The following is a 25,026-nucleotide window of genomic DNA, read 5'->3' as shown; positions in this document are numbered from 1 at the left end:
AATTAAAAAGATCGAATTATCTAAATAATACAACGAAGTCTTGACCTTATTTCAGAAGATACCTTGCAGTAAGCTGATACCATCACGAGATTGGTGCATCTTATGAAACCGAAGCTTCGTAACCAGAATTACCAAGTTTCTAGTACGTTACAACTGTGAGTACGATAGATGGTTAGAGATGATATCATCTCATCTGAGGACTGGGAATACCTCGATTGCCTGTGGTTATTCAATGTACTCTTACGTTCCTTACACCAGGGAAGTGCCAGGCAGGGATCAAGCCCTTGGTGTGCTGCCTGTGCTGTCCATGAGTATTTAAATAGAATTTCAGCTCCAAAGACTTAGTAGTTTGATTAGTGGCAGGAAACGGGGCAAAAAACAAAATTGGAGAGGCGTGAAAAATACCCGAGGGTAAAAAACTGTCTGGCAGCAGCTCCTGGTGTCACTGCGGGCACAATGACACCGGGGACCACTGAAGGGGCACTCGGAGGTGGCAGAGAGCTGGCAGGCAAGTTTTCCGTGCTGACTATTAATATATTGTTAATATATGTTGCACCTTTTGGTTCCGAAATCTCACTATGGTCCAATTCCCTCCCTTCCAGCTCCCTTGTCGTGGTGTTAATATTCTGGGAGTCACGATGTAGCTGCTGGGGAGGGATTTATTGAGGGTTTTGAGGGACACAATTATACAGTGTTTTAGTTTGGGAGTTAGCTTAACTGCATCATTTTGGTAATATTCTCACTGATGGAAATAATACAGTTTACACATTAATTCTTGCCTTCAGGTTTCAAAATTCGAGATGGGAGTAGTAGAGAATTTAATAGCTGCTGTCAGAGGCTTCTTGCAGATCCGGGAGGGCCACGCAATGCTGGGCTGTAATTATTTCACGATTTTGCTGTGGCTTTGTGAGGTTTTGTTATTTATGTTTGAAACAAAAAACGAAGTTTAGAAGAGAATTCCGTGGTAAAACTTAAGAGTCTTACTTCAACAAAGGCATAGGTATGTAGAAATCATGTTGTAATTGATCTTTGTTACCCATTTAAATGGGGAATAAGATCAATTACTTTGGGATCAGTGTCATCAATTGATCATAACAGTCATAATACAGTTTGAGGTATAATAAGTAGTTTTGTTGCTTTATGTATTTTTTTTTTAAACAATTCAGATTTTGTTGTTTCTCTTTTGGGTATGTTTTATTTTACAATATTTTATGTAACAGTCGCAGGTTCCATGATGAAAACACTTCCTTTGGAATACTAAGAGAAATTTCCAGAGTTTCTTTCCTGCTCCTTCCTTGAAGTTTTTAATTAGTTGTTAGAGTTGGGGTTTGGGAATCTATATGAGGTATTTGTTTCTGAGGACAAGCATATGCTTTAATCTTGTCTTTAAGCAGGTTCTTTGGCTTTTTAGATGGTAGTGCAACTCGCTGCAGCGTTGAAGAATGAGAAATGCCGAGATGTTTTATTTTCTGTTGGTTCCGTTTTGGATCCGTGCTGGTGCTGCCTTCTGGTTTCAGTGCCTTGTGGTGACAACGACGGTGCTGTAGTGCTCTGGGTTTGTTGGTTTTTTCAAGTTATGAGAACAGTTAGTGTCCCAGGGTGTCAGTTGATTTCAAGCATCTGTTTAGGTATTTCCACTCAGCTGTCTAGTATCTCTTTGTGGATTTAAGTACACTTAAATATTATAGCATCTTTAAGCTTGAACTGTGATTAAAGCCTCATTCTTAGGTGTTTTACAATCACAAAAAATAAACCAGTGGTCTTGTCAAAGAGAGACGCAAGAATAGCACTTACCTGCAACTAATTTGAACTCGGAGGCTCCAGGGAACTGAAAAATTCAACCTTGAAATCTCACATTTATGTTCCTTAACTTCTTAACATAATATCAGAGGTGTTGTCAAATTTACAACAAATAATTACCTGGATAGTGATTCCATCTGGAAAATGAATTTGACCTTGTTTCATTGCTGTGTGATACATCCAGATCTTCCTGTCACAGCAGATGCAGAGTCACTAATGCCCGCATGATGTAGAAACAAATAATTTGGTGTATTTATTGAGAGTCCTGAAAGTAAGCTGGGCCCTTGTTTTTAAAATAAATTCCAGCTGTATCACGAGGAAAATAACTGCCTGATGAAATAAAGGCCTGATGAATTTACTTGCTAATAGAATGTTACCTTATTTATTCACCTAGAATTCAAGTTTTGCCATTATTATTATTTTTTTTTTAAGAATGTGAAAAAGATCTAAAATGTCTTTTCTGCAGGGTGAGATGATCAAAAGGAACAGAAGTTCCACACTGCCCTGGTTGCTTTTCCTTCAGCCCAAGCAGTGGCTCTTGGGCTTTGGCCTCACCCTGGGCTTGAGTGGCTTCGAAACTCTTGGACGAGCAGAAGACAAGCTGGATAGTCTCAACTAATCTGAGCTTTTTTGGTTTGTTAACAGATTACTGGAATAACAATTACTTCTCTTATTAACCTTAAATTTGGTTTTCTATAGAAATTAATACATAGTGTATATTCAGCTGCATACGTTTGTGTAGGTGTATGTGTTTTTATGCCCTAGAACTTTTGAGACTGCTAGAACTGCTTTGGATGAGAAAGGATGGGGAACCAGAGGAGTGGCTTTTTTCTTAGTTTATTTAGCAGCCAGGACAGTGTCATAACTTCTGTTTCTTTGTTATTTTATTACCTAAAGGTCATTGCAACTAAATTATAGGGGTTTTTTCTGCTCAGTCATGAGATGGCTACATGAATCATAGAATCATTTTGGTAGGAAAAGACCTTTAAAATCATTGAGTTCAACTCAACATTGCCACGTCCACCTCTAAACCATGTCCCTGAGAACCTCATCTCCGTGTCTTTCAAACCCCTCCCGGGATGGTGACTCAATTTTTGAGGCAGTCTGTAGGAAAAGAGAGATCTGAGAGAAATTCACTTCATGTAAAAGCAGATGTGTTCTCAAACTGACAGTCCTAATTTAAGGTGAAATCGTAGTGACGAGAGGCAGTTCAGAGTCTTCACGCAGATGAACGAGGGAAACGAATGATGCAACGTGTTTCCCCCTAGTGAAGATGAGGCCAAAGATCCTCAGCTCCTTTGGACCAGTGGTGTCGAGGGCAATCAGTGACCTCGGTGTGAGCTAAAGGGGTGAAGAGGGGAGAGAATCCCTCGGCCGTGGCTGGTGGAGTGGAGTGGTTCCCAGTTCCAGGGGGTCGGTGGGAGCTGCTGGCAGCCGCCCTCCCCAACCCGGCCAGCACAATTCATCACCCCACCTGGGGCCACCCCTGCTCCCACTGTCCTGCCTCTGCATGGAAAAGCCTCTTGAAAAATAGCGTCGATGGTTTTCCGTGCCCAATGCAAAAGTAATGTGTATCCAATAACGCAGCAGTTAGTGTATGTGTTATACTTCCATAGGGATCTGCGATGTGCATCTGGCCATCTCCAGCAGATTTCACTCGTGCACACAAGGAAATGCTCCTCAGGTGAGCCATGGGTGAAGGGAGAAAGCGATGGTTGTGCACAGGTCGGCATAAGGAGCTTTCTTAGACATTTTGGAAAGGCACATCAACAAAAAATTATTTATCTCCATGCTTAAATAGCAGCTGTTCAATCTATGATTTAGAATCATAGAATAGTTAGGGTTGGAAGGCATGGTTGGGTCGTAGTCAGCTTCTCTTATCACTCATTCCTTAGGTAAGGAGATCTGCCCCAACTCCGCGAGAAGCAAGTCTCTGAGCAAAGGGCTGCTGACACAAAAGCTCAGCTTAAGTAAACTTGATGTATTTCTGCAGTCAGCTCTTTTCCCCGGTTCGATCTGTAGGTTTTCCAGCAGCGTGGCGGTGATGCCGGATCTCTCAACCGGAGATCCGCCGTACGCTCGGCTCTGGAGCTTCAACCTTTCAGCTACTCCAAGGATACTCTTGGTAGGAGAGTCAAGGTGTTGTGGCAAAGGCAGCACTCGGATCCTCTTTGGGAGGGAGAAGAGGCAGAGCAGCAGCTGTTGGCTGGAGATTTGGACCAAACAGGCTGCTCCAGGATAAACCTGGCCAAAGGTAGTGGCTTCTCTGGTCTTCTGGCTGCATTTATGGACTGTTCAGCCCTAGTTTTCATTAACTACCTTTTTTTTGAATTACAGCTTTGAGTATTGTTTCCTCAAACGTTTGATTATGTAATTAATGTATAGGTGGAGAACTGGTTATTATCGAACGAAGTTGGTGCCCGTATCTGGCGAACCCACTGTCTCAGTTTTGCAAAGCGTGTTCTTGATTGTCCCCGTTACTGCTTGTATTTCATCTTGCGTTTCCCTGGCTCTGTGGATGACATTGTTACTATCGTTAATACCCCCCTATTTTGTCACTTATCAAGTGTCTAAACTGGCTTGGAATAATTTCTTTTTCCTTGTCGCCGCACTCTCATTTCAGACTGGGAAGCTGACTACTGCCTGCTTTTGTTTTCACTTGCCTTACATTTAACAATAAATAAACCAACCATATTGTCATACGGATTATCTATATTTAACTTCCTCAAATGCACGCATTCTAAAATTGCAAACTGAAATGTTTTATAGAGGTAGCCGTATTCTCATTAAATAAATATATAGTATTAATAATTTCTACACTCTGAACAAGTGCAGTTGATGCTTGAAATGATTTTACCTTCCCCAAGAACTTGTACCGTGATTTTTTTTCCTGTTAGTGATGTTGAGTTAAACAAGCAGCTTTCTCTTAATATGCTTTGAAAGAGAACGTGTCGTTTTGCTGCAATTAGTTGTGCATTTGCACTCTCTCTTTATCATCCATGTGAATATCCAGGCTTGATGCGATCCAGTTGTGTTTCATTGTTTTTCCCCAGACTTTTGATTTATTGCTGAAGTATTAAAGAGGCATGAATTTGTTTGGTTTCGTTTGTGGCTATTGCGTTAATAATGATCTCATAAGGGTTGTGTCAGCGGAGAGGGATGGAGCAGAATGCTGGGGAAGGACTTGCGATCGCTGGCTCCACATAAAGTCACTTGCTTTTTCAAAACCTGACCTTCACTGCAAGAACGCTCGTTTTCTCGTTTGAGCTGTCTTGTATTTGCGTTCTGATTCCCCCTTCCAGTTAAAAAAGTCTGCCTTAGTGACTGTTTTCAAATTGTAGTGTTTTGAAAAGATTAGATTGTGCCTATAAGATATAGTTCAATGCTTTAGTGCAATATAATTGGGGAAATACTAAACGACACTGACCTCATTTCCTTTAGAACAATGAAAATTAATAGTTTCACGTTTTATTAGGCTGATATTCCAGATGTAGTGTACATTTAATTAAGTGTAGTTTCCTTTTGGTTATGGTATGTGTATCTGCTTTTTGTCGCAAATTCTTTCTAGTTTTACAGTTTTCCACATGTTTTCTTTCACCATTTATGATTTTTTCAAAGCAGAGCTATAAGGATTTAAATCACTTTAGCATGCAGCAAAACAGTTCCCATTCAAACAATAAACGCCATTTTAAAAAGCCTTTAGATCTTCTGTCACTTCATAAATATAAATGTATAAAAACATTATGCAGTTGTAGTGCCCACCTGCTAATTAAATGCAGATTTCCTCAAACTTGTTTTAAAATCTGCTTATTTGTTTCAACTCTGTCTCTGTTCAGAATACATATGGCCCTTGTGAAACTAATTATGCTTATGGAGCAGCTGTTAAATTTAGTGCAACTAATTTTATCCAATATTTTACATTTTAATTGATTACCTGTGAAGAAATTAGCAAATTAACACTTATTGTGCAGTAACTGAATGGGCTTTTATGGATACTTTCAATTTTTACAAGTGGACTAAGTGTTGATGGAATAAAGACATTTCTTAGGATTTTCGATAGGAAAGTTATTGGTGAGCCTTGATTATCTGGGGTGAGAATTTAGGGAGACCGAGTGATGCCAAAGCATCTGTGTGTTCTGCAACTTGGACATGAAAAGCAGATTGGAAAGTAATAGCTTTTCACAGAATTTTGGTAACATATGGGCTTATCTGGATCTAAGAACTCTTTGAAGATCTTTGAACTTGACTAAATGACTTAACCTTTGCCTTGGTGGGTGGGTGTTTGCCGTGCGCTTTGGGGGAAGGGCTGCGTGCTCCTTGTTCCTCCAATATTCCATAATTTGAACACTTTGGGACTTGCTTTCATAGGAATAATCACGATTGGTTTTATTTCTGAACAGGAATAAATAGAAAAATGTTATCTGTGGACTTCTGTTCTTGTTTACCGATGAGTTCTTGGCACAGGTGACTTCTTGTAGCTCAAAAAGTTACATCTTTATTTCCTGTTCTGTTTGTATTGCAAGATATTTTAATAGTAATTCATAATAATGTACAGGTGGATCAGTTCATGCTACAAGTGGCAATGTGCTGTAGCTTGTTGTACACCGAGCAGCAAATTTAGTAGAGTTTAATTTTCACTGTATGAAATTATCTTCCACTGCCAAGAGCCTAATGTGTGCACTGGATTTAATATAGGCCTTACGGAAGTTTGCGTGAACTGTTCTTAAAACAGATATTTTAGGATTTGGGGGTTTTAGGCAAAGAAAATAGACAAGTACCGTATTAGAACGGCGAGGTCCTGTGGCACTGAGGGCGCTGCGGGTCCTGGCACCGTTACCTGTGGGCAGTGGCCTCCACCTGGACACGAACACAGCGCGTTCTTTCCTGTGCTTCGTGGGAAACCGTGCTTTTCCTTCTTTGTATTTCTTAAAAATGTTGGGGTATAACTTCTTTACTTTCCGAATACATATTTTTGGCCGCTCGGTATATGAAGCTGCATACCTTTCGCTTCCTTCTTGCTATGAGCCTAATCTCTTTAGCTTAATTTAAGTTTTCTTAACTTTGTTGAATTAATAATCTCATTTTCCTTCTCCTGTTAAAAATGCTTGCCTTTTTTTCTCCCCTTAAGATTATGTCTTACGCCTTTTTTTTAAAGGTTAGGTGAGTCTCTGCTTATTCTTTTGGCCAGTCCCTTCCTTAAGCTTTTCAGTTTGGGGAGAAAGAAGCCTCGGCTCATATTTTGGTTTTTGAACGCAGGGAAAAACCTGTTTGTAGGCAAAACCCATTGCTTTTTTATTTTCCTAAGTATTTTGCGGTTCCTGCTTGTCCCTGCACGCTCCAGTGCTTGTCTGGTGTCGTGGCACCAGCAGAGATCAAGAAGATCATGGTCTTACCTGCTTAAGCTCAGCACTACTTAAATGGTTTATTGCTGCCTTCCTGTTAATTCCGAGTCAGTTTTAGAAGTACTGCTGGCAGGACTGACTTTATCCCGTAAGATGAAATTGTTCTAGAGAATTATCCTGCAAAGATGGTTGGTTTTAAGCATTTAGTCTCTGTGCTTCCCTTGTTTCTTCAAAATGTGCTAAAACTACATAATGTGTCTTAACTCATATACACTAAGCTGTTGCTTAATATAGTTAGGCAAATGTATTTTCAATTTTTCATGCCTCTCTACTTGTGTGAGAAATCCCTAAGATTTCTTCAGACTAGCAGAAGACTTAAACAAGAGTTGAGATTCAGCTTAAATTCGTTAAGAAAACTGTTGTCGTCGCCTAGTGGTTTTTTGTAATAGTCCTCTGTTACTATAGCTGAGGATAGATTATGAAGGAGAAAAGTTAATACAAGGTAAGATTTTTCAAGAGTAATCATCGCTGTACGACATTAGAAACACAATAGTTACCCTGGTTTTAAAATGATTGACAGAATGTAAACTTTGCTAGCATTCAGGAATTGAGGGGAGCGTGAACATTAGACTGTTTCTTTTCTCTTTTTCCTCAGTTTTCCTTATTTGTTTCACCCCATTTGTGACTGGGGTTAGTACATCTTTCTGTATTTTTTGAGTTGTGTTGCTTTATTTGTGCTTTACAAATCCTGTTTGTAATCAATGCAAGTAAATACAATTAACTTAAGCAGAGTTGGTTTTATTTGGGAAGGCTGTAGCTCTGGAGCATCAAGGGAAAATAATAAAAAAAGAAATATTTGTAAAGAACTCGTACAATGATAGAAGACCCAGACAATTCCTGTTTGGAGGAGGTCAGGCTGTGTCTGTGTGCGGATCGTCATGGGTCAGGGTGGCCGGGCTTTACTGAGCTGAGTCTAAAGAGTTGGTGTTTTGGGGCCTGGCTGCACCCCTGCACTCCTGGGCTGCGGATGAACCTTGTGTGCAGCTTCGCTTCTGGAGAATGATGTGCAGGACAGGCTCTGCACGTTGACTCAAGGGCAGCGGGATAGACTAGATCTGCAGCAGTGGCCAAAAAAGCCACCAGCATCCTGGGTTGTATTGGCACTGGTGTGGCCAGCAGGCCCAGGGCAGTGACCGTCCTGTGCTGGGCACTGGGGAGGCAAAACCTCCAATCCTGGGGGCAGTTTTGGGCCCCTCACAACAAAAAAGACCTTGAGGTGCTGGAGCAAGTGTGATGGAGCAGCTGAGGGAGCTGGGGGTTCAGCTGGAGAACAGGAGCTGAGGGGAGACCTTCTGATCTCTGACCTGCCTGAAAGGAGCTTGGAGCCAGGGGGGGTCGGGCTCTGCTCCCCAGGAACAAGCGCCAGGAGCAGAGGAAACGGCCTCAAGTTGCGCCAGGGGAGGTTGAGGTTGGATCTGGGGAACAATTTCTTCCCCAAAGGGCTGTGGGGCATTGGAACAGGCTGCCCAGGGCAGTGCTGGAGTCACCATCCCTGGAGGGGTTGGACGGATGGAGATGAGGTTCTCAGGGACATGGGGCAGTGATGGGGCTGGGGGAACGGCTGGACTTCATGATCTTGAGGGGCTTTTCCAACCAAAATGATTCTATGATCCTACTTTGCAACGTTTTCTGCACTGTTCCCTCTGTAGATGCCCTAAAATGGGGCATTGCCCTCAGGCTGGGCTGGTGTCCGCAGCCGGACTTCACACCTGAGCTGCCCTGAAGAGCCTTCTACATGTGAGAACTTGTTACCTGAGCTGACAAGTCTGCCCAAAGTGAAGTTTTCTCTGCATGAAGCCAATTCTGGATTGTCGGTATCTGTGCTCTGGGCTGGTCTGCAGCCCAGATCAACTGCTCTGAGAATTGAGGGACAGACTGAACTAACGTGTCCTGCAGCGGTGGCTTCTGTGGAGCAGAACTTCACGTTTTTGTTAAGGCTGTAATAACCCGTTGACAGTCATCCGCCTGCCTCACCTGCGTGACAGGGACAAGCTGTATCCGCTATCTTCTATACCGGTAAAACCCAAAGGATAAACAATGATTAGGGTTCACTCTAAGCTAATGAATTTAATGAGTGCAAAAGTTTGCAAATGAAAGAACAGTGACAGCTTCTGTAAAGAAAACGCTTCTCAGTTTGTCAATGCTGTTTTAAGTACATTATGACAAATTCGATGCAACAAGTCTACTTTTAATTTTTAAAAGCTGTTTTTCTGTGTATATATTTTATACCTGCCATTCGTTCTGCTTAAATGTGAACAAACAGAAATCTAGGATTTGAGCATCCAGCTAATCTGAACTGAATTTGCTGTTATTTGCACCTGTGAAAGGTGGATGTGAAGTTAAGTTCAAATTTGAGCTGAGAAAGTAAGCTCTCTGGCAATTAATATTTTAGATTCCTTAGTTATTTCTGTTTGAAGGACTATACCCTTAAGTAAGGAGAGGCCTTGCATCAAATGAAGGTGATTTGTGTCGCTACAGGGCGGTTGTTTTGTTTGGTTTTGTTTTGTTTTTACTGTTTCTGGCTTTGCATTTGACCTGCAGAGTTTGGGGAAATCCGTTGAATAGTGACCGTGTGTAGGACAGCGGTCTATAGATCTGCGCGTGATTCTGAAACCAGCATTTCTGTGCCAACTGAAAGATCTCGCATCCAGAAAAACTTCCTCTACCTGAGGACTGAAGAACGGATTGATGCTTTTTAATTTGTGATGACATAATAAAAATCCCTTTTGCAACAGAAAATGTTCTGTAGTTTGTAATACGGCGCTTAAGTGGTAATTTGATCTATTGTCTTAGTGCTAATAGTGTGAGCGATAATAGGAGATACTGGGTTGCAAGAGGTTCCATCTGCTGGAGGAAACGTAACCCAGGGTTCTGACCTCCGGGCCGGTGCGAGGGGCTCGGTGGCAGCCATAGAACGTTCGCCCCGGGACGCTGGACGGATTCCAGACTCCATCCCAACATTCTTCCCAAGTGTAATTTATAGCTTCATCTGGATGTGGTATTTTCTTTTGCTTATTTCATTGTTGAGTCTTATTAAACAGTTGTTGCCTTTTAAATGGACTGATCTTTTGTGTGTGGTTTTGCTTTTAAAGGCCTTTGGAGTTTTGCACTCGAAGAGGTGCTAAATAAATTATTTTATTCTGTTTTAAAAGTGTCCTCCCCCCGCCCTGCAACCCTCTCAGGACTTAATGAAACTTTTCAATGAGGTGCCTTCAGATGTTTTATGATGTACGTTGTAATAGGAACTAATGCAAACTTGAACTGCTGCTTTCCTAAGTATTCATTGTCTATGGCTACTCACCTACCATAGGAACGATGTATTGATCCGTGGTAAATTAGAAATTAAAATTTAGAAAATCGTCTAAAAGAAATTCAGCAATTATGAAAAGTGGCTTTGGATGCATATAGAAACAGTCATATTGTAATACTTGATCTTTTTTCATCCAAGTATATCAGTAACAGCATAGATTTATTAGAGAGGAATGGATAACGTGATTGAGAAGTGAGGATCCTGTAGCCGTGTAGGAACCTGTGACCAAGAACCACGTCTGTGCACAAACTCTTGCACCCGTCTTCAGTTTCTTGCGTTATTTGGCCTGTAGGCTTGGGCTATTTATAGGTTTTCTGCAAAGTGTGTTTCACATCTGAATTGGATATTAAGAATATTAAGAAGCTGTGTGCAAGTGTCAGCTCTGCAGGCTAAAGACAGCGGTTTGGACGTGTCACTTCTACTTATTTATTTACTTTGGAACATTGTCATTAGTAGTAATGTATTTGATATGTAAATAGAAGCACTTAGTAGCTGTAAATTCTTTGGTTATTTGCCGAGTTAAATTGATAAAATCTTAAGAATTTCAAGTTTAATGTTCAAGAAAAAGTTTCCTTCCTTTCCTTCTCCAACAGCTCCAAAGATTACTTTGGTAATACCAATTACTTCATTAATGGGTGAATACTAGGGAGTGTGGTTTAATTTCTTTCGCATTCTTCCTTCAGAGCAGAAGCAACGCTTTCTTTTTCACTTGTCTTTTGATAAATCGTCGGGTTTTTGTTTAAAACTATTAAATTACTAAATGATTTGAAAATGTGTTTTAAATAATTGGATGATATAACAAATCTAACGTGCAGTGAAAAATGTCAGCCTGCTAAATTTTAATACTATGGATTTCGTGTAGATCACACTCAAGAGCTCGTCAACGATCTTATAGTGGAAGCAGCGAAAGATCCGGTCACAGGAGAACGCCCAGCGGGTCTCGTGAACGAGAGCGGCGGAAAGGCAGAGACAAGGAAAAGGGAAAAGAGAAGGGCAAAGGAAAAGAAAAGGAGATGTGTGGCACGAAGCCTGGGTGAGCGAAATGACAAACAATATTACTGTAGTAAAAACAGGAAACAATTTAGTGTTGTTTTACGTTTGCTTTGTAGTATCTGTTATTTCATATAAATGAAGTGGAAATTATTTAAAATCTTTGAATAATATGATTCTTAGTGTGTTAAAATTCTGGCATGTGACATTTCAAACTAAAACTAAAGGATGGGTTAATTTACAATTCTTTTTTTCCCTTGATTTGCAAATAAGTTACATAGCTTTCTTCAATTGATTAAGGTAAATGTTTTTCCAATACATAATAATCCCAATTTAAGGAAAAATGAGGACTATTGAAAGTCCAAAGACTATTTTTACAGTTCCCCCCCCACCCCCATGCTATAACACATTGTCAGAAGTTTTTTGGGGCTTCGTTTGTGGCTCAAAGGACGGTTTTGGCACCAGCCCCCACTCTGGGTAGTGGGTGAACTGCCCTTCAAACCTGCTCTCAGCCTCACTGCTGCCTGAAACGCCTCGGATTGTCTTTAGAGAAAAGGCAGAAAAGGCAGTTTCTGTGATTACCTCTGCTTTATATACCTTGATCTCCTGCAGCATTTCCCACGATGTTGATCTTTTCCCTGTTGATGCTGTGGTTGCTTTCAGAAAGGAAGACACTGCTGTATCGCTTCCCGACTCTCCCTTGGGTGGATTCCCACTGGGTTCCCACTGAAACCTGAATGTGAATCTCTAGAGCAGCATCTTCCACCCACGTTTGTGGCCGTGTCTCACAATTACCTCCCTGCTTTTATGGCTTGATGGTATTAGTTATTTAGTCTCTCAGATATCATTACCTGCTTGTCCATGGTTATAGCATTGATTATGTTAATATTCAAGATTAGCTATTTGGGTGGGGTTTTTTTCTTATTTGCAGTACGTTACTTAGGCTGCTGGGAACTTTAAGAGTGGCGTCTTCTAGGTATTTTAAGGGATAATTCCCTCATTTTACTAAACCATGTGGGATATTTGTCTCTTTGTGTCACGGTTGTTTTCAGCAATCTGAGATGTTTGCACTGTGTCTGACAAGATGCGTTTTACCTGAAGTTCAAATATCTTTTGATACTTTTAGAAGACTTGAGGACAAGCCTGGATGTTCCAGCCAAATTTTTTTTTTTTTTAATTGAAGTAGAAAAGGAGGGAAAGAATCCATACTGAGCACATAACATTTGGTGTGCGAGAGGTTTTCTGGACTTTGTATAGAAGCACGTCTTAAATCACATTGGAGGGTACAGCAGCGCTCCATTAGCATCCTGCCCGACTTTATGTCCTTCTGTAACAAGGATCAATACGAGATAGCTGGAGGAAGAACACAGAAGTGCCCAGACATTTTTGGAAGGAAGCAATTTATCTTTATATTTTGATAAGTTACAAAATTGCTTACGCTAAATTTGAAAACAAAATGCCCTGTTTGGGTCATTTCCAAGGTAGTTGGGACAAAGAGTACAAATTGATAATAGAAACATGTTATATCATCAGTCCATTTTCCTCTGAGCTCAAGGTAGGGTTTGCACAGGGATTTCTTACTTGAAGCATTATTAGACTACAAAATGAAATATACCTTGGGTGGTGATGATGTAATCTGTGCTTCATAAACTTTTCTGAGGGGGGGTGACTTGTTTTTCAGTTTAATCAAATAGCGATCAAAGTATATCTGTACTGAGAATAGGGATCTGAGAAGCTTTTTCCCTTTACAGTTATTTGTCACTCTGAAGATTGACGCCGTATCAGCATCACATTATGGTTTGTTAGAGGCTTTGCAAAGCAACGTATTTGAATACAAAACAGAGCTCTTTGATACAATTATCATTTGCAATTACTGCACAGTTAAGTCTCTGGAATATTCTGTTATCCCAGCAAGAGTGAACCGGGAACCTGCAGTTTTCCTTCCTAAATGTGTATGTGTAGGAGCAGAGAGAGTTAAGTAGTTTGTCTCGTGTGTCCTCCAGGAAAATGAGGCCACGTAAGATGTTTTCTAGTTGTGTTTTTGTATCAGGCTTCCTCAAGCCTCCCAAGTTCTCAGCTTTCTTCCTCTGTATCATTTACTTAGGCATTTATTTTCTTGTGGGGTGAAAAGTATGGGAAAGAAAAGCCACGGCAGCTCACCTGTCCTTCCTTAGCCTATGGATGTATAGGAGGGAGGATGGTACAATGCAAACTGCAGGAACCTTTGGCCTGTGTCAGGCTGTTGGCTTCTGGCATTTTTGTTTTTTACACCAGCAGGGAGATTCAATGGACGGTTTGTTTTCTCTTGATGCTCATTTCCAAGGGAAGCATCTAGATATATTTTTGTTTGTTTGTTTTCCAGTAGCTAGAAGGTGTTGTGTGGTTGGCTGTGGTCTGGTGGAGAAGCGTCGGCTGTTTCGCAGAGACAGGCGTTGTGACAGTCCTACCAAAACAGCTCAGCTCTTCTGCTCGTACAATCCGAAGTGTTTTAAGGAATATACTACTTGTGTAGAGGGAGATCATGGTAACAGCTGCTTTGAATTTGGGTTGGGAAGCTCATTACAGCATCTGACAGTACTTGCTGAAAAAACCTGGTGCTAACAGCAGCCTATCAAACTTTGCAATGGTTTTGTGCTACAGCAGCACACCCTAAATATTTATAAACTGAAATATGGATTTCTTTAAAAAATCAGGATTATTTAGTTTCCAGTGAAAACTCTTTGCAAAATAAAGCTGCTGACAAGCAAGTAGCAAGAAATGTTCTGAACTAGTTTGTATTCAACTACCACAGTGCTACTGATTTTCTTTGCATTTTGCAAGTGACCTGAACTGACCCGTTTGCTTTGCTGCTTTGGTCTCCTGATCTCACAGTAGTTGTTCAGACTCTGTTTCCCCCCCCGCTTTTTTTTTTAATTGTTTTGTTTTTCTGTTGCAGTGCATGGGAGATCGAGCTTTATTGCCTGGAAGGATATATATAAAAATCAATAAGCAGTGTGGCTTTTTCTGAATAAGTCTTGCCAGCATTTCCAAAGTAAAAGCACTTGCTTGGCCTTGCAGCCTTTTCTATTTATCCAGTCTCCCAGGCCAAATTTTAGATCTTATTTCTCTGTCTGTAGTAACAATAGTGTTCTCTAGTTGTGACCCCTGACTGCGTTATTGCTTTGGACCGTTACTTTCTGCTACAACTCCACCAGTGCTCCTGCTTTGTAATTAGTGCACGTGTAGTTGGCTTTCTTGTTCCCAGGACAGTTCAATTTTTACAGAAAACACTATATCTACTCGTTTATTAGAAATAAAATCGAATTGATGAAACAAGGACCAATGTAGATTTTGTGATGCATTATCCTTTTCTGTTAACTCTGCAAAACTTCATAATGTGCAGTGGACATCTGGTGTCTAGCTTTAGTCTAGTGATTTTCTTATATTAAATTTTTGGTTTTGTCTCTGCATCAAAGGAATGGGACAGGTTGGGTTTAATTTCTAATGGCTTATCAAGAAGGGAGTTGCAGTCCTAACAATAGACCCTTGCTGTTTCATTTTGATTATTTATGGGAAAATTAGTGATAATTCTCCTGGAAGTCTAATGTACTTCGTTCTAGCAATCAGACTTTATTTATGTATTTAAACCTTGTTGGTAAAGCTGAATGGCACTAATTTCTAGAGAGAAACTTAAGTTTAAAAACAAGATTTGAACCAATGACAGTAGAGTTTTGGTTACAGAATCCTCTCTTCCTATTGAAAAGTGTTCTGGAAAATGGGAAAACAAGGTGCTGGATACAGTCTGGATTAGCATTCAAATCCTAATTAATTGAAAGTACTGTATTTAAATAAGACAAGCTTACAGGTAAGCAAAACAGGTTTCTCCTGTTACAACAACATATTATTACCTGAACTCTGCATGAAGGTGTCGCTGGAAGAGGCTCCAGGTTCAGCTCTGATTTCCTTGCTGAGATCTCCGGCTGCACGTGGGCTCCTGTTCCGTTGCTCCCCAAGGTGAAACAACCTTAGCATGCTTTTTCTGACATACAAATGTGATGTACGTGTGTGGTTTTATTCTGACACTCCCCTGGATAAGACTAAAGCTGGGTTCCAACCAGGCCCAGACAGTAATTTTTCTTTTATACACTTATGGCACCAATGGGACACTTCCTTACCGCTGTCTTTTAGACTTCCAGCAGCCGACACACATTTTGTTTCCTCCTTCTTCCTTCATTTGTGACTTGTTTCAAGAAGTGATATGTCATGTTCACTAGAAAAGAGCAATTATTTGCTTGTAATGAGATAGAGCAACTCTTCTTCCCCTCCCATGTGTCTTTGGCTCCAAAGCTTCATCCAGCAGTCAGGTTTGAAACCTGTTCTTTAGCGTATGGTATATGAATTACTAATATAGTATTAGCTACACATATCCCGAGTCTTGGACATTAGTGACCTTCTAAAAATGCACTGTAGATTGTGAGGTATTTTTTTCGAAATGTTGTAAGGCAGCTGATTTGACAAGCGTACCGGGGCTGCGCTTTGCTCTTGTACAGGCATGAGGTGTTTTCTGTAATAATTTAAATGTAACAGCATTAGTAACTATTGCTAACAAGTATTCTTCTAAGGTATATTAAATCTGAGAAGTCCACAGATTTTTAGTATTTCTAAAAATAATAATGAGTGACATATGCAGCATGTCACCAACTACTGAAACGGAGAAATAAACCTAACAGCGGAGTCAATGATACTGTTAAGCGGCATTCTTTATTTTATTAGCACTGGGGAGCTCCGGGGATCATCTCCATCCGTGCTCCACAGACTAGATGCTCTTGTCTTACTTATATTCACATAATTATTACATATGTGTTACAATTTTGGAAAATTTTGACACACATCTATACTAAGAGATAATAGATGATGTTAGGTGTAATTGTTTAGTTTCTTACTTACATCTATTAATTATTAGTTAAATATAAACTAAGCACTCTGCTTCTAAACAATGTATCACTTAATCTTCTGTCTCCCTCTTGTGCAGAAGGATCTAAAACTTGAGACATATCCCCTGGTTTTGCAGGTGGTCAGAAAGCATTGGTCATGTCGATTGGCTAATGACGGGTACGTCTTTTGTAACTTAATCACAGCGTACATGAATTTGGCAGCTTCTCTTCAATTCCCCCCCTTTTCAATACACTTGCAAGTTCTTTTGCAATATAGATCCACAAAACACTATCATCTCGTGTTGCGGTAACGGCATAATTCCCTGTTCCCTGATAGCAGTACCAAATAGAACATTGTAGCATAATGCAAGTAAAAATTATTAGCATTAAAATTAGAGTCACGAGATGTATCTTTTTTCGGTGACTTCATGTAATACTTGAATTTATTCCCAAAAGGATTTGCGATTGCTCATATTTCAATACCATATAAGACTATTGTCAAGACTATAATTATCACCAATAATGCCAACAAGGGATATTTTCCAGTTTCAGATTCGACCCGTGCAGACATATCTTTTAGTTCAATTTGGGCTATAAAAGTTTTCATTAAAGATTCATATAAAAACTGTCTAGTCTTGGAGCTTTGCTCGAACGGCCACGTGGGTCCCTGGGACGGGTGATGGTGGATTTTGGTCCTGATTTACTTATACACATAATCATACCACCACAATATTTTTCCACTCCTTTTTTTTTGCTAATCAAAGCATTACATTCATCTTTTATTGATGCTTTTTAAAATTCTCTTATTTTAAAACAACTTGCATACATGTCTTCATTGACCTGGACGTGTGTGCTGTTGAATTTTGATGTTTGAAGTCTTGATTAACTTAAGAACATGCAAGTTCTGGCATTCTGAGACAGGCTTTTCATAAGGATTGTTGTTCATTGTTGAATTAGGGGGGAAAAAATCTACTGAAAACTTGTTAACTTTAAATAATTTTTACTTGATTTATGGGTTTCACCCCAGCTTTCTTAGAGAATTTTGGTTTACTTTTTCAAGTGTTTTTTGGCAGTTTTTAATGGAATAAACTAAGAGCAGTGCCTCGGTTGTTATAAAAAAAGTGGTGTGCCATTCGTCAAACCCGACCACCCTTTTAATTTCTGCTGCTTAATAACGCTATCGCCACATTTGCGCATCAACCGTTTCACAGCTTCTCAAATACTTTGACAGATATTACAGAGCTGAAAAGTTTGTTCTTCAAATGCAGCCTTCGATTTTCCCTTTTCATTCCACGTGTCCCGCATTTCAACACCTGCCGAGGTGGCTCCGTCCTGGGCACCTTTTTCAGCTGTATTTGCCGTGCCCCGCGGGTTCTTCGGACGCTCCTTGGGTGACAAACGCCCGTCGTCGAGCTTTTTGGCGCTTGGCAGGAGATGTGAGAAGTAAATTGGGAATATTGGACTCCTCAGTGTTTGACAGCAGTCAGACACTCCTGGAGCTCATCATATTTCTATTTCCTCCCCCCCCCTCTTTCCACGCCAGGCAGTAGGAAGTCATTTATGGTAATTCGCTCCTATTTGCATATAGGTTATGGAGTTCTGTGGTGCAAAGCGCACTCAGAACTCCTTTAAAGTGTCTGTTCAGATCAAAGCCGGGCTGTGTGATCGCTGTTGTCCGACACCAAGCTGTGTGGTGTTGTTTTCATTAAACATTTATTGTACTTCCAATGTGACAGCAGGCAACTTTGTGCTTGGGTAACATGTTTTCATGCAAAATTTATTGAAAAAGACGAGGCGTTGTAAAGAGATGTTGTTGCCTTTCACCAGTGGCGAAGGGTAAATGTTTGATTGGGAGGCAGATCCCGCCAGCGCGTCTTGGGCCTGGGTTACGCTGAACAACTTGGCTTTTAATAAATAAGGAAATATATCTTAACATTGTTGATTCTGAGAAACTTTGCTTTGACAGATCACGCGAACGCTTTTTTTCGTTTTGATTCGACTTGGTTTTAACACAGTTTATTATGGTCCCGTAACGACGGACCGGGGTAGCGTTTGTAAATTAAATGCTGACTTAATAGGAGGGACTAATACGCCAAGTTTTTTAATAGCTCCGTGCATATCAACATAAACTCTTGCCTTTAAGACTATTTGCTGAGAAAATTAGGAATTACTCGGGTAACCTTCGCAGTATAAACCACCTTTTTAATGACAAAAATAGATAAGGTACTATATCTAATTGATAACATATTAGAGTAAGGCATGATTGATTATTCATACTTAAGGAATATTTCATTCTTCCAGTGAAGTATTTTTGTTTTGAAGCACTTCCATTGTAAAAGAAACTTTCCAGCCTGCAATCAGAGGGTTTTCCCCTTCTCTGGCAGTTTGAGGTTACACAAGAAGCAGCATTGGCTGGGAAAAATAACATATTTCTCTTAGACCAACTGGTATAAGTAGGGGAAAATGGGCGTATTTTTAAGGACTTGAAGCTCATCAGGTCTAACACACACTCAGCAATCGTCAGCCTTAAATTGAGGTCGGGGACAATTCCTCGGGGTGCAGCATGTTCGGTAATCGGTCGGACAATGAGGAGGACGAGTGGCTTATCACTTCCCATACCGGCCGTGGTGACAAGAGGTGGCTCTCGAAATCTGTCACATGTGGGTGTTTATCTGATCCAATTATGCACACGCCGGTTCCAAAACATAATCTCTGTAGTTGTTGGCCTAAGGTATTTGTGTTCAATCATCTCTATTCACTTACAAATGGGATTTTGTCACACTGAGCCTGATTTTGTCGCTCTAAGACCTTTTCTTTAAAATCTTACATGACAAAATAAATTTAGCAAGTAGCAGAAATGTGCAAATATAAATTGATGTTCAGGGTGCTACAACGCTCGTTTAATCTGCACTGCTCTGGGTCTCTAATTCATGAGTTATTTTTAATTATTTGGATTGTCTTTAGAACTTATTTTAAAGAGGCTAATGAGGACAATATAACAAAAGTACATTGTGTTTATTTTGCAGTTGAAGAGTTCTAAAGAAAAAATAGCATACTTTAAAAAATTTTGATTCAGAACATAATAAATAAGAATTGGTCTGGGCTGAAACGTTGCATGCTGTGTTTCAACCTTCAGCATATTTTGCTTCGTGGGTTATAAACATCCTAGAGGAGGTGCTTCTAGTAAAATTATAACAGACCCTTCTCTACGGTGGAATGAACAGTGTCCGTAGCGAAAATGCCCTGTTGAAGAACATTAGACTCTGGCCATATGTAGAAAAATTGTAGAACTTCAAAATCTATTTAAAATTAGAGAGTGTGTTTTGAGTGCTGAAACCAAACTACTTCAGTCCCGTGTTGGAAAACACTTTGAGCACTTGTAGTAGAGTTTTCTTTGTTCTTTTGTCAGAGGGGAAAAAAATCTGTCCTTGAGCTGAGCGTTGTTATTTTCAATGGCTGGACTAAATGATGAGAACTTTCTAACAGCTAAGTCACACCGCTGAGAGGTTGTTACGATCAAGTTTTAAGGTGCTGGTAGTACTTATTAATTACAGTAATTTATTCTGGTAGCTCCTTGAAGAATAGCAGATAATAAGCTTCTAAAATTTTATGCTGAGTCAATCCCCTTTATCTGACCTGGGGTATCTCTGCCGGCCGATTGCTTTGATTTCCTGCGGAGTGGGCCGGCGAGGACCTTCGAGATGTCTTGTCATGGCAAGGGAGTTATTTACCCAGAAACAAAAGCAAACCAAAATGCCCCCCTCTGCTTATTGATTTATTTTCACTGCTTTTACCTTCTTCTCTCTCTCGTTATCTTTTTCTCCAGCAATGTTTGTGCCTGATTTAGGATTATTCTGGTTACAAGGTTTTGCAGTTTTGCCTTGAGAGAAATGGAGCCTCCGTTCACCCACCGTGAGGACAGGAGCAGGTGGGTGCCGCTCACTTTAACCTCCACTGGGGAGCAGTTTTTGTCCCCAAACTGTGGAAGTAGCTGGTGGTTTTGTCAGGAAACCTGTTCATCCTCTGGAGATTTTCAGGAACGGGGTCTTCATGCTGCCGCATCGGTTCTCTTGATAGAAATCTGATCTAGAACTGTATAAATAGCACATACTTTGTCCTCATTCATAGCTTTACAACTTATTAAATGTTACTACCATGAAGATTGTGCCCTGGAGTGGTTTTGCAATTGTTGCAAATAGCAAAATGCTTGTAGCATGGTATATTATAAATGCCTCATATTATTGCAGGCAGGTTCCCAATATCTATTAATAGGTAACTGAAAAAGTCACCTTGTACTCGCGTGGTTCTGTGGGATCGGTTGTATGCAGACAGATTTCATAACTTGCCCTTTCAGAATACTTATTTTTGCGTGCAAAAGGAATTGAATAGTTTGGACTAATTCCCATCCAGACACTCAGGAGAAAAATTGATAAGAGTGTCCAGGACACGGGGCACTGATGGTACATATGAGCATTTTAAGGATGCTTAGACAAATTAGTTAATTAGCTTTGCTGGCAAAAAATGTCCCGGTGTTGGGAAGCAGAAGGAGCAGCCGAGGGGCCAAATGAGGCCGATTTCTCCTCCAGTCCGTCAGCCCAAGGGTGGGAAGAGGAGGACGAGTTTCCCTAGAAAGGGACAGAGACGTTCCTGTGCCCGGAGCAGCTCGAGGGTCACTTGTCTTTGACCTACATTTGTTGCCTTTGTCGTCTGGGCTGTGTTGGCCTTGTTTTTCTTTTTGTTTGCTAAAAATCCCTTTTTAAGACTAAAAAGGATGGCCATTTATTTAATGGGCTGTGACACTGAGACAGCAGCATATGGTCCAGACGGCTGTAAAAAAACCAGCAGAGTCCACGTGGGTAAGTGTGGAGCACGACTGAGCAGAAGATGTCGGAGAACCAGAGAGTTTAAAAACTTAATAGTTTTTACCCGCTGGATAACCATTTCATTTTCACTCCCTAAGTACTTTTTGTACTAAGTAGAAAAGTATACATTTTGTGTTCAAGTTCTGTGGTTCAGACTGTCAGTTAGCGATGCTTGTTAAATTAGCTTCCCTGCTAAATTAATGTACAATGTTGAGGGAATTATATTTCTCCATATTTACAGAAGTAGGTTTTGGAATGCATTTGAAGGCAGTATCTTCAAAGACACACATTCTTTTAAGCTGTTTAAAATTTTCAAAACTATCCAGTCCTTAAAACTGCCAGCCACCATGATTGTCCTTTTATAATGATATAATTTGCATTATCTTGGGTTTTTAAATGGAATAATTCCTTAAATGCAGAGTATTGTTTTGGAAAGCAGTTCGTTTGCCCACATGTACAAACACACACTCTGAATGTAAACATGCAGGGGTTTTTATTTTTATTATTTTACCAAGACACCTTGCACTCTGAGAGCAGCTGACTATTGTTTTAATGGCCTCTCTTAATCTGTGCATGAGGAATCCAAACTGAATGATACGGAGCTGTGAAAATCCAGTTAGTGTGAGCTGTAATCTCTTTACTGGGTTTAAGTAGTTGGAGTGGCATTCAGACACCCTGCAGACGCTGAACCGCAGAGATACAGTAATCGCCAAACCGCGGACCCACGGAACTGAAGCGGAGGAGTCCCCTGCAATCAGTGAGGTAAAAAACACACCAGAGGCAACCAAAAAAAAAAAATCCAAAATACACGCTAGTCTAAAGCAAAATTTAATTTCACATTTAAAATATTAAACTCTGTTTCACCTTGATTTTTTTGGATAAAGAATTTTTTTTTTTTTTCTGGAATTGGACTTACCCGCTATGAACATTACAAACCATCTATTTATTTTTATTAGGAAGAGAAGGAGGAACTTCTTTGTTTTAAAGGAAGTTTTTCTAATACCAATCTAAACCTAAGGGCCTTTTTGCTGTTATTTAGAATTATAGGTGAACATGAAAAACTTAAGCAATCTAAATTGTTGAATGAAGAAAAAACCAGCTTTGGAGCATTAATGTCTCTTCTCCATCCTTCTTCCTCGGTGTCCCCGCGCTGCGTGTACAGCCAAGAGTCGCCTTTGGAGATCTGGTTGGTTTTTTTGCTACTGTAAACAGTTTAGCCATCGTTATTAAATAGAAGAAAAAAACTAAAAATACAGGTGAATCTATAAATAAGTGAATGCTATAATTCCACAGAGTGTTTTTTAGTTCAAGGCAGAGCTTTTGGTCCATTTAATGTTAAGTCTGTGGTACTAAAGAGACCTCAAGGTTACAAATTTATGTTTTAGCTCAAACCTTTTTTTTTTTTTTTTAATGCTATTCCTTTGCATTATTGTTTCTTCTATCCTGCAAACAAACCTGGAGTGCTCAAACGTTTGGCTATTTCTTTCATTCAGTGTCATTATTTGCCTGCAGTAGATGATGGCATTAAGAAGCAGCAACTTGAGGTTGGAAAAGGCCTGAAACATGGGGCGGTTCTGCTGAGGGAGCAGGCAGAGCATGTTTTTCTCCATCAACACCATTTCGTTAGAAGAATTTTCCACCGAAGTGGGAAGTTCTCAGATCTCCCCGTGGAGAAGACGGCCCAACCCAAACCTTCAATTTTTGAGCATGTCTGCTGAATTTCTGAGTCTGGTTTCCGTAAGAGTTCCGAATGCAGCAGGTGCACAGGCTGTTCATTTCTCATCTCTGTTCACAGCATCTTATCCAATTTTGGAATAAAACTCAGTTCTGTAGCAGAATCCACCAACAAAATTAGTGTAGTATTAATGTCTCCAGCCTGCACCACATTTTCTCGTGGCAACATCACTTCAGCATCGAGGGGTTTATTCCCTTTTTTCATAGATTATGGCAACTCCAGCGAGAACCTAATGAATTGAGTTTTTTCTGGGAATCATTTCCACTTCAGGCATCAATTTTTACATGGTTTGTAGTGTTAAAAACAACATCTTCAAAGATCCCTGAAGGCCAAGACTGGCAAATGCTTTGAGTGACTTTCAGGGTAGAAGTGGGGAGACCCAGAGGAAACACGTTAAATGTACTGGGGATTCTCCTGGATTCTCACTTGCTCTGTTTCCAGCAGCTGAAGTTCTTGTAAGACAAGGCCCATTTAACGGTGAATTATGTTGGCAATGATTTTTTTCCCAGACTGAAATCAAAAAAGCAAGATCAGTCCATTCTCTCCAAATGGATTAAGGAATTGATCAGGAAGGTCTGACTTCGCCGCTCAGATCAGAATCTTTTGAGGCTGCTTAATGGGATCATGCTGTGTCAAAGAGGGAAAAGGGGTTTTTTCCATTGATTCCTGGCAGGTGGGCATTGCTCTGTGCTTTGAAAAATATTTAAAACATACACACAATGGATTTATAGGAAAGTATTTAGCAGAGTGTGATGGGGAACGCTGCCTATTCCTCTGCAGGGGCAGGAGGAGTGAGAAGGCTTCACAAGTCTTTTTAAGTATCAAATTTTGGCAGTACGTGGTTCCAGCCACTACCAGTGTTTATCCTCTACATCATCCGGGAAGAATCTGAGCAATTGTCTGTAAAAGAACCTGGGTGTTGTGCTTCACAAAAATAATCTTGATTTTTGTGCTGTAACAGAGACCTGCTGACTGTCAGCCAGTCACAGAGGTTCGGCTCGGTGCAATTCCTTAATTAATTAGTTTTTGGGAATTCTGATGTGAAAGTAAAAACCTGTTTTCTGACCACATTAAACAATATTTAAAGAACCTCATATGGCACAATCTCTGTATTAAATTTTAGATAATGTCGTAGCATTAGTTTCTACTGGGAGTTAATTTATGGCAGATCGTCTGTAAGTCAGGAGCACGAAGATGGACGAGAAGGTTGGGGCTTATACGTAATGGAAGACACTAAGTCTTATTTAAAAGGTCAGGATGTGTTTTGTGTAGAGAAGGACAAAAGATTAAAATCCGCCGATTAATTTGTTTAAAAAAACAAAACAAGCTTTAGGCCCCAGAGCTTGTTGAAAGCTGTTTCCATTAAGGTTATAAAATAGATCTCTCCTCTTAAGAAATAGTCGTACCGATATTAATTGCAAAGATTGGAGGTTTTGCTTGCTTATTTTTGATAAAGAACAGATTAAAGCACAATTTATAAATGAAAAAAATCACAAAAGAGTTATGTTGAATGTTCCATATTGCAGGATGTTGAGCTTTGAAATATTTTTCTCTTCCCACCAACTCTTCTCAGTTGTTTTTTACAAGGCTGGACTGACATATTTTGGCTCTCATTGCTGCATTTAAGCTGTCTGGCTGCTTTTCCTTGCCGTGCAGTTCAGCTTTCATTTATTTTCGGTGGCGGGCATGATACAGAGAGGAAGGAAAGCAGAAAAGAACACAGGGAACAGGAGATTCCGTGCTCCGTCCTACTTATCTTCTTGGCTGTCCATAAGTAACACATTTCTTTTTCTATTTTAATCAATATGCTGCATTTGCCCTTCTATTTTTTAAGCATTTAGGCTATAATAACTCAGTGAATTGATGTTAGATGTTTAGATCTAGGTGTTAAATGCGTGAAATTTTATATACTTGTTATTGTTTTTGAAAATTATACTCTGTGCTGTTTTAGTAATATATTCTGAATAATGTAAATGCCTTGTTTTTAGTTTGTACTTCTCGCCTTATGAGAGAT

The 25,026-nt window shown here is 40.1% G+C and overlaps 1 protein-coding gene across 2 annotated transcripts in view; it reads left to right on the top strand.

The window, feature by feature from the left end:
* RSRC1 (arginine and serine rich coiled-coil 1) overlaps positions 1-25,026 on the top strand; it is a 144,136-nt gene that overhangs the window by 23,921 nt on the left and 95,189 nt on the right. For both annotated transcript variants that reach the window (XM_065639926.1, XM_065639925.1), the window contains exon 4: positions 11,375-11,545. In XM_065639926.1, the coding sequence (XP_065495998.1) occupies positions 11,375-11,545 (171 nt within the window). The remainder of the gene's footprint in view (positions 1-11,374; positions 11,546-25,026) is intronic.

Source organism: Caloenas nicobarica, chromosome 8 (genome assembly GCF_036013445.1).
Source record: "Caloenas nicobarica isolate bCalNic1 chromosome 8, bCalNic1.hap1, whole genome shotgun sequence".
NCBI classification, from domain to species: Eukaryota; Metazoa; Chordata; class Aves; order Columbiformes; family Columbidae; genus Caloenas; species Caloenas nicobarica.
Note: the sequence above shows the minus strand (reverse complement) of the source record. Positions and strands in the feature narration are given on the sequence as shown.